Source organism: Mesitornis unicolor, unplaced genomic scaffold, assembly GCF_000695765.1.
Source record: "Mesitornis unicolor isolate BGI_N332 unplaced genomic scaffold, ASM69576v1 scaffold11861, whole genome shotgun sequence".
Classification (NCBI taxonomy): Eukaryota; Metazoa; Chordata; class Aves; order Mesitornithiformes; family Mesitornithidae; genus Mesitornis; species Mesitornis unicolor.
The window spans coordinates 1,489-11,883 of record NW_010163142.1 but is presented as its reverse complement, the minus strand read 5'-3'; the positions used below and the strand labels follow the sequence as shown (position 1 = coordinate 11,883).

Here is a 10,395-nt window from a genome sequence, read left to right as displayed (position 1 = left end):
TCCCTATTATATTACTTCATTTCATGTTTAGCCCTGTGGAGATAGACTGTTGTTCTTTATGTGGGAACACTTCCAACATAGTGTTGAAACTTACAAAACCACTATAACGATCATGCCTCTCGTACCGCTCATACTTTTCTTATATTTGGTTTATGTTCCTTTTCCCATGCAAGTACTTTAGTGTGATTGACCTCAAACAGTACTATGAATTGGAATTTTGTCCCTACTGCTAAATGTATTGGCTCCTGCATCCTCCTCCTTACTCTGTGTCATCTTTGGACCAAAACAAAGTTCTTAAAAATCCAAAGTTCTTCTCAGTTGCTGTATTTCTTTTAAAGTTTTATTAAATTATTTCTGAATATAACTTCTTCATCTTATGTTACCTTTCTATAATCATGTTTAATAAGACTAAAAAATTAAATGCTCTTGATTTCTGTCATGATAATTTGATTATTCAGATGTAGTCTTATATAACATATGTTCTTGTCACACAGCTTCTCTTTTTTTTTTTACTTTCTCATTTTAAAAATGCTTCACACTATGAAAAGTTCAGGATGCTCTTTTTTTCAGCTTTATCAAAGGGAAATCCTTTAGATAGGTGGGGGGTTTTGGGTCTGGGAGGGGGAGTGGTGTTTTTATGTTCAGCCTGAGTAAATGTTTAGCTCCTTTTTTTTTACCAGATCAGAAAATATATACCTTGTTGGAATGCATTAATTCTTTGGATTACTTAATTTTAACCTCAACAGTCATTCCATGAGATAACAGATAAATTAGAAAAATGATTATACTAGTTTCCTGTGTAGCAGATGTTGTAGAAATAACTTTGTTAGCCCAGTATGTTTTGGACATGTTACAAAAATATGGTGTTGGATCAATGCAAATGAAAGTGTCTAAAATGTGAACAGAGATATGAGAATATTTCACCGTGTAAAGTACTTTTCATCTAGCATCACCATTTCCTTTTTAAATCTAGCTAGCTTTTTTTATTCTCACAAATTGTTTTGAAAGGAATTGGGAAGGAGATAGTTTGCAAGTGTGAAATGGCAGGCATGGGACTTTAAAAATACAATAATGGATACTCTCACTGATACTAAAAGGCAGAATTTAGACTTCAGATACAAAATCTTATTCCTGCTCTTCTTTATCAGATTTTCCTCAATACTCTAGGGTAACCAGTGTCCTTTGGACTACAATTTTCTTATTTTTTTAAATGCTTGGAATTAAATTTCTGTGAAATACTTTCCTGATAAAATGAATGACAGCCTGTGAATTCTTCTGTATTATTTTATCAAACATCCACTGTCTGAAGTGAGGGTTTAAAATTGTCACAAACGTTCAGAAATGGGAAGCTCCTCAGTTTAAAAATCATTGAGTCATTATATTTACCTGTTCAATTTTCATCTTTTGTCTCCTTACTTGTAAAGTCTTAAAATAAAAATAACCCAAGTCCAATTTTTGCATTGATTTGCAGGAGTGACAAGTAACACTATTCAGCCTGCTCCTCAGAATATTCCTCTAGTCGATCCATCCCTTTACAGTGCTCAGTCTGCAGGTAAGGTGGTGGCATTTTTATTGTCTGTACATGGTTATGCTGTGTCCTGTGTGTCTCCCCTGTGCTGAAGGAAGAAGTTTGAGAAATAATGTCATCATTATCTGAATGCTGGTAATTTAGAACTTTTTAAAAGAATGGACATCATTCAAACATTGTGTTGCTAAGAGTTTAATAGTTTCTGAAAGCATTACCACTGTATATGATTAGTGTTATCTGATTTTTTCAAACTAATGAGCTAGCATTGTGATAGGCTTTTTATTATTTATATTGCTGCGTCTCAGATGAGGTTCTAATATATTTAGCAAAGGCTGTATTCCTGATGGCCTTGCTAAACTCTATATTCAGTAATTAATACACATTCCCTTTACTTAAAATTTCTTCTACAGGATCAGTACGTAAGTTTTTTATTCACTTCATTAAAGAATCATGGCATTACAGTGGTATTTTCTGTTGCAGTATAATTGTTACATGTTCTTGTTAATACTAAGTAGTACCTGTATTAAATGAAATAATTTATAAGGTATTGCTGATTATGTAATTTTAATGTACCATTTATTCAAGACTTTTATGTTTTAAAATGCCATCTATCTTTGTTAAAATCACTGATGGCCTGTATTACGTGTATTTTATGTCTGCAGGCATATGTCATGCTTTGAAGTGCACACATAAATGCTAACCTTAGGGAAACCATGGCCTGTGAAACAGTAGTGACTGACAATAACACTGAAATCATCCTAGATTCTAATTTCAATTAGAATAATAAATAATGAATAATGCTCTAGACAGTCATTCTACAAGGTTTTTGGTAGCTACTCTGAAAACTGTAGTTATCTTTATTTTTTGGTTTGAATGTTTAATTCTAGTTTTCAAAAATGTCATAATTTTTATTTAAAATTTAATTCTTCATTATTAGAAGTTCCATTATTCAATATCTGGATACATTGTTCCCTCTAGCCGCTTACCTGTCATAGCTTGATTTAATAAGTACATAAATACAAATAAAAAGGAATTGAGTGAATTAAGATACCCTGTGTTTGTGAGAATTCATATGACTACTATCCTGTAATTTAGAGATTAAGACCCTTGCTAAGCATAGTGATGAATCTCTAACTTGAGTATTTGCATGCCTGCATTCCCCCTCTCCACATCTGTTGTGTCACTACAAGTTTGGGTATTGTAACAGCTTAAAGTTTTACTTTCTTGTGAGGGAGTTTTGCAAAAGTACACCAAGAGGTGATACAGCTCATACATATCCTCTGAGAAGGTTCTGAAAGCTTAGAAAATACACTGACAGTTATGCAGGAGTTTGAGAGAGCATAAGGCATGTGTCAGTCAGCAGAGATACAGTAACAGTTTTGTTTGCATGCATAGAATTAAGAAGCTGCAGAGGAATGAAAAGTGTTTAGCTTTGCCTGTCACCATACCGTTGTGCATACCTGGACATTACCCAGTGCATCCTCTTTTCAGCTGTATGTGCAAGAGTAAGAGCAGGTATCATTCTTCTCCTTGTGCTGCTGAGGAGTCCTTTTTATGCCAACAGTACTCTGTTCCACAGTAGCCTTGTTCCCTGACCTGTAAGTAGATGTAAAAATGCCTGTATCTCATAATGGACATACTAAAGCTAGGCGCCCTCCCCAGTTCCTGAGTTGCAGGTTTTGGGCTAGATCCTGGCTGAATATTGAGGTTAGACTTTGGTGTGCACCATTCCTGTTGAACTGAAATTTCCTTTGGACAGGAAAGAGGGAGCAATGTTGCCCTCCAGTAGATCCATAGATCTAGCACAGTGCAAAGCATACTTGCTCCACTATTTAGACACAATGTCTCTGTCTATACTAATAATTTAAACATTCCTGTAAATATTTGACAATGAGAACGGCTGGCTCAGAACCACTCACATCCATACTATTAAAGTTTTAAACCTTCTAAACAAGGTAGTTTGTGAAGGTTGCCAGTATTGAATGGGCTGTAGCCTGCTCTAACCACAGGTCATGCTCTGGAATTGTTTGGGAAAGTGCTAGTTTACATGGGCCAAAACCATACCAGAGTCTCTTCCAGCACTTTGACCGTGTAGACAGTCAAGTTTGAGTGCTGAGATGCATTCCCTGGCACTGTTGAATGTACCAGTATAGTCATAGCCAAGCAGAATATTCCGCATATTCCTACAAGACTCTTTCTGGTAGTAAGATCAAATGTGTGTTTTTAAAATAAATTCTATATTTTCTTTCCTTCCATAACATGGGAGAAGCAGTTCGATTAATGTTACAATGGGAGAAGAGTGAAATATTTTATCAAAAGAAAATTAAGTCAAAGTAACAGTATTTCTTTGATTTTAGTCAGTGTGAATCCTTCAATAATTGTCCTGTCCTGTAGGAACAGGTTTCAGAGTTTAACTTTGACTTTTGAAAGTGTCAAAGCTTATAAAATTAAGCATTGGTTAATATCTCTAACAGCAAAACGTAGAGCTACACAGCGACTTTGTATAATGACTATGTGCCCTTCTCTGGTGTAGTTTGCTTACAAAATTTATTACCCCTAGATTTTGCTAACACTAAATGCATTCATGGTTGTGCTACACAGAGGTTCTGTAAAATCTTAGATTACCATATGCTCGCTTCCACAGGCATTTGTCCATTCTAGTGGTGTGTATAATATTTGGTTTTCTACATGCAAAGTGTAGAAATAATGATTTGACATTTTATATGTTTTCATGATCTTAAGAAGAAATCTGAGGATTTATATTTTTTGTATCTTGAGTCCTTGAATGGGAAAAAAGAGCATCTTTTTTTAAAAATAATTTTAATTACCTTTGCCATCACTGGTTTTATACACCAAGTTGCATTATTTAAAATGTTCTTAAATCAACTGCCTTATATTTGGGTGACTTCATAAAAAAGAACAACATCTGATGGGTGGAAAAAGGACACCAGGGAGAAGCAGATACATAATATAAAGTATGCATTATTTTCATTTTAAAACTGAATTTTTTCTCAACATGATTTTCAGCATCTCTTGTCAAATTGCCTTTTCGTTTTCACTTCTTGTTCCTCTTAAGCTAAAAGAATTATTGTTGACATTAGTTATGGATTCCATATGTCTGTCACGTTTCAGTAATAAATATAACTACTGTGCTAATAATTTCAAATGAATACAGAAGCGGGTTTGTTTCAGTATAAATCCAGTATACTTTTTTCATCTCAGTGCTGTTGGGTTTTTTTAGAGTTCAAAATCACAGTATGGTTGAGGTTGGAAAGGGCCTCTAGAGGTCATCTGGTTCAACCCCTCTGCTCAAGCAAGGTTCCTGTAAAACTGGTTGTTCAGGACTATGTTGTGTCTCCCCCTTCCTCTGCACTCTCCCTGCTGTTTAATTTATAGCACTGAAGGAAGAAGTTTGATTAAAAATATCACTGTTAATTCAAAAGGCAGCTTTTAAATCTCTCCAAGGATGGAGACTCCACAACCTCTCTGGGCAACCTGTGCCAGTGGTCAGTCACCCTCACAATAAAAAGTGTTTACTGATGTTCAGACAAAACCTCCTGTGTTCAGTTTGTGCCTACCACTTCTGATCCTCTCACTGGGCACCACTGTAAAGAGCCTGGCTCCATCCCCTATGCACCTTCACTTCAGGTATTTATGTACATTGATGTGATCCCCCTGAGACCATTCTTCTCCAGGGTGAACAGTCCCAGCTTGCGCAGCCACTTCTCATATGAGAGGGGTCAAGTCCCTTAATCAGTGTGTGCCCTTCATCGAACTCTCTCCAGGATGTCAGTCTCCTTATACTGAGAAACCCAGAAGTAGACACAGTGCTTCAGGTGTGTCCTCAGTAGGGCTGAATAAAGGGGAAGGATCACCTCCTTCCACCTGCTGGCAGCACTCCTCCTAATGCAGTCCAGGATGCCATTAGCCCTCTTTGCCACAAGAGCAGATTGTTGGCTCGTGGACAAATTGATGTCCACCAGGACCCCCAGGTCCTTTTCTGCAAAGCTGCTTTCCTTTTCTCCGAAGCTGCTGTATCATTAGAATATCTGAACCATTAGAATATGTAAACCGAAGTCAGCTACTAACTTCTGTGGTTATATCATTGATGTGAGTACAGATATTATAGTTAAGTTTGACATTATTTTTAAATCCTAGGAACACAGGTTTAAAACAGACCTGGTTTATTTCTATTCTGCTTGTCCTTTGTGAGGTGCTGACTTCAATAGGAGCTGAGTCCAGTGAGCACATCAAAAGATCAACACCCTTACTGTGTGAACTTCGGTTTATAAATTTAAAATTGTTAACTTTTTTCCCCTCAAGTTATGTCATAATAGCATCTGAAGTAGATTTCATAATAATTAAGGCTTTATGCCAGCAAAACATTAATAGAGCTCATACTGTAAAAATAAGATTAGACTGGTGAATTCAGGCTGCCTTCCAATAAATTAGTTGAATACTGGACTGATGCCTTTGCCAGTTTTTAAAGAATAATTTTGTAGTTTCTTTTGGCATCATAGCATAAAGTCACTTTGAGGGGAACTTGGTTGTTTTAATTTCTTAAAGATGTTCAGTAATGTGGTCGCAGATTGACCCCAGCTGCTTTTAGTCTGTGACTTTATTTAGGTTACAAAATAACCTAAGTGCATGCCTGTGTTTATGCACTCCCTTGCGTGTATTTACTCACATGTGTATATATTTTAAGAGATTTAATGTGGCTTCACCTTTTTGACAGTAGAGTAATATACCTTGCAACGATAGTTAGCCCACCAAGCTGTTACATGCCTCAATAGTCAGCAGTTATTTTGTGGTTATATGTATTTATTGAGGGGAAAATAAGTAGACTTCTAGAGTGTATATTAAAAATTGATAACATTGTTCTCGAGAGCACTTACCCTTCTGCTTTTTATTGGGGTAGAGTTGTTTTAAAAACCAGCAGCCCAGTCTGGTTTTTATTATTCCAAGGTTTTCCATTTTATTTGTTCAAAAGCTGTTCTTAAATAATAAGATCGCAGAAAGGAAAAGCAAATATAATAGACATTTTCTGATAAGAACTGAGATTCTTTGGTAAATGTTCTCACAGTATTGCTAACAATTTTATTTTGAAAGAAAGGGATCCAGCTAACTGAAATCGTACTGTTAAAAAAAAGGACTTAAGTATATTCCTGTCCTTGCTTAAAATTAGAAGGCTGTACTTAGGGACCTAAATTGTTGTTTAACTAATTTTTGTATAAAATCTATGATGCACTTTAAAACACGTTTTTGCCCCTAATCTGTGAAGTATGTTCGTTGCTTATATGATGCAGTGTGGGGAACCTACTAAGTAAATACGTAATTCTTTAGTATTGCTTATAATTATTTGTCTGTGTCCATAAAAATCAGTATTTTACAAGTTAAGCTGTTCTGAAATAAGTAAGGTTTTATAATTTACCTGAGTAACCTGAGTATAAAACCTGAGTAAGGTTTTATAATTTATCCATAGATTATTGGAGTGTCATGGGATTAGCTTTAAAAATCCCAGTGTATTTGTGGGTGGAAGGAAGGACAGTAACATAACTGTGCTTTATTTTATGCACACATCAGTGATGCTATTCACATGTGAAATTTTCTGCCAGTTAGGGCATAAGACCCTACTGTTCTTTCTAGAAGACTGAATGCATGTGTGTGAACATTACAGAATTCCCAGTGTTTTCATTTATTTCAAGAAAATACTCTGATTAATAAATAACAGTTAATTGTTTTGTACTATATTATAAGAATATTTTTTGCTAGTATTCTCCAGTATTACAAAAATGGACACATTTAATGGGATCAATCTTGTTTTCAGACATCTGACATAAAATTTGAAACATAAGTGTTACTTGGATAAAACAGATATATAAAATGTGCAGAAACATGCCAGTGAAAAATGCTTCTACATTTTGAAAAGTCATTCCAGTTGAGAAGGAACAGTTTCTAACTATGTATTATTCCTGAAGAAGAGAGCAAAGTAATTATACTGTAAACACAAAAAACACTGTCCTTGTTTCTTGCAGGTTGTAATATGATTACAGCCAACTTACTGTCGTTAAAAAGCTATCCTTTGGTGCCTTAGATGAAAAGCAGATCTTTCTCAAAGGTATTGACTTACTTTTGAAAGGGACTGGATCATAGAAGTACCAGTGTTTAGAAAGGTCCTCTTCTATTTTTCAAATGCCAGTGGCAAAGCAGCATTATATGAATGGAAAGAAAAATGAACAGAAGGAACACTGCAGCTTGGTCTTTGTAATACTACCAGAAATACTAGCCTGGTTTTCATAATATTATCACTAATATAAGTAAAACGCAGAAATACTAGCCTGGTTTTCATAATATTATCACTAATATAAGTAAAACGCAGAAATCATGTGAAAGGAATCCTAAGTCAGATTTCTTTTATAGTAACTTTGTAATACTTATGTTTTTGCAGGGGAAGTCCGTTTGACTCCAGAGGACTTTGCCAGAGCTCAAAAATATTGCAAATATGCAGGCAGTGCTTTGCAGTATGAAGATGTGAGCACTGCTGTGCAGAATCTACAGAAGGCCCTCAAGTTACTGATTACGGGCAGAGAATGAAGCCTTTATCCAACAGATTCATATCTTTTACCCAAAGAACTAACAACTTATTACTGTACCTGTTAGGGGAGTGGAGTTATACAGAATCCTATCACCCACCCATGACAATGAAATCACTATTTCAGTGTCAGATTAGCATTTAATGGTACAGTAGGAATCTCTGTTTTCATTATACAAACAGTGGAGCTAGAAACATAAATGCAGGGCTTGATGTAAGCAAAATACTGGAGAAAGTACTGTGAACGCTGCTCAAGAGTTAGAATTCTGTCTTGCGATATTTAGGTTATCGGAATGGGGAAATGCTGCATCTGTAAAAAAACTTGAGCATAAGAACGTTCTGTTAAAATTCTTACTCTGATTTTATTATTTCAAACAATTATTTAACAAGTTAAATAGCTTTAAAATGGTGACTAAGATTAGTGTTTTCCTCCTGAAATGAGAGCATGTGAAACGGCTGACGGATCCACAATGGGAAGGACTTTTTTCTATACATAAATTATTTGGGTATTATCTGAGATGTAAGTCAAAGTTGAGGGAGGCTTGAGGATATTTGTATTTCTTTTTAAAATGTGCTGGAAAAAACATCTCTTGATACTTTAGAGAGGGTAATTTTGATGGTGTTTCCCCCTAAACCCCCACAGCTGTACATACATGTATTCTTGATTATTGGGTTTTGCTCCTTTTGTGTGCACACTCACAATTTTGTATATGTATGGGTAATTAAGAGAAAGTACTAGTATTTATCAGAGATGATCCTGAAAACAGAGGCAGAGATTCTAAACATTGTCAACATTAGGGAGGTTTAATTTGTAGCTGTTCCATTTTTTTAAGAGGCTGAACAAAAGGCCTGTTCTTCAGCCATTAAAGCAGTATAGGTTCATCTCTGGTATTACTGTCATAGAGCTTCATATTTCCAGCTAATATTCTTCCTGTCTGCTTTGTTGTGAAGACTTTTTTGACTTGAGATTTAATTAAAATATCTTGGAAACTGAATTTTGAGTCTTTATGAGGTCTGCCCTTGTAGATACAGAGCTCTTGCTTGTTAAAAATCCATCCGTGCTGTTTAAAAAAGAATAAGGAGTCTTTTAGCTGGTGTGACATAATAATTGAGTACACCATAAAGTATGTCTGATTTATGTAATAATTTTAATGACATATTATCTGATCTATCTTTCTTTCAAAGCTACTGGATCAAATCCACGTATTCTTTATAGCTACACTGTTTTGCAGTGATTAAAATAAGTCTGATACCCAAAGTAAAAACATGGGGAAAAGAAAACCAAACATTAAAGTTTAGCTGGTCGTATCTTTTTAAGGGTTTTAAAAGGTTTAAACCTATTTGACAGCAGGTTTGAGAAGGGTAGTACAGAACTTGAAAATGCATGCTTAAGCATTTCAGTTGAATGAGTTTTAATAGATAAAATATCTGATATTGTTGGTGCTGCTTTCTGATATGAGATACCATGCTAATCTGAACAGTGATTTGGATTAGATTTTAATTGTTTTGAGAAATTTAGAGTAAATTTCTTGACAGTAATGCTGTACAGACCTGGGCAATAAACTTGTGTTTTGTACACAAAATCTGTTTTTCTCCATGCAAGATAGATCCCTCACTTCAGTATGAAACTGAATTACTGTAAATTTTTCCATGTATATTATCGTGGTGTTACACTGTGATTGAAAAGATGCTTTTTAGTTGAAAGAAGGATGTGAAACATTGATCCACGTAGAAATTTATGTATAGCATTGTTGTAAAAAATCAGAAGTTGCTTTCATTTGAAGAACATACCACTATTTACTAATAACAGCTTCAGTCCTCAGCACTTGAAGGAGGAAAGTTAGTTTTCCTATTTCTGTTTATAAAATAATTAAAATAACTTCAAGGCTTTTGTATTACATAGAAAAATAAGCAAACTGTGCTATAATACTGTATTAATTTGAAGCTTTTCACTTATTTTTTCTTTGTGATTAAATGATATCAAATGGAAGCACCTAACCAAGAAGGTTGCAATTGAAAATTTAAGTATTTCTTAAAGTGTATAAAATACGACCTATTGGCCATGTTTATGCTTACCCTCTAGGTTCCTCTAGGAAACTAGGGAATCATCAGTGAAAAAGCAATAAGCAATGAAAAGTCATAAGCAATTTTTTTGAGTTATCGTTTACAAATCTGTAACCTTCTTTTGCTGAGAAAGAAATTAAAATAAATGGCTCTGAGGGGAATGGAGATGAAAATGCTAATACAAAAGTTTAAGAATTTCTTAGAGAAAATA

At 34.9% G+C, this 10,395-nt stretch overlaps 1 protein-coding gene across 1 annotated transcript in view; it reads left to right on the top strand.

Annotated features, from left to right (window-relative positions):
• VTA1 (vesicle (multivesicular body) trafficking 1) overlaps nucleotides 1-8,630 on the top strand; it is a 22,557-nt gene extending 13,927 nt beyond the window's left edge. The window contains exons 6-7 of the mRNA XM_010193855.1: nucleotides 1,472-1,552; nucleotides 7,977-8,630. Coding sequence (XP_010192157.1) covers nucleotides 1,472-1,552; nucleotides 7,977-8,122 — 227 coding nt within the window. The 3' untranslated portion in view covers nucleotides 8,123-8,630. The remainder of the gene's footprint in view (nucleotides 1-1,471; nucleotides 1,553-7,976) is intronic.
• The last annotated feature ends 1,765 nt before the right edge of the window (nucleotides 8,631-10,395 follow it).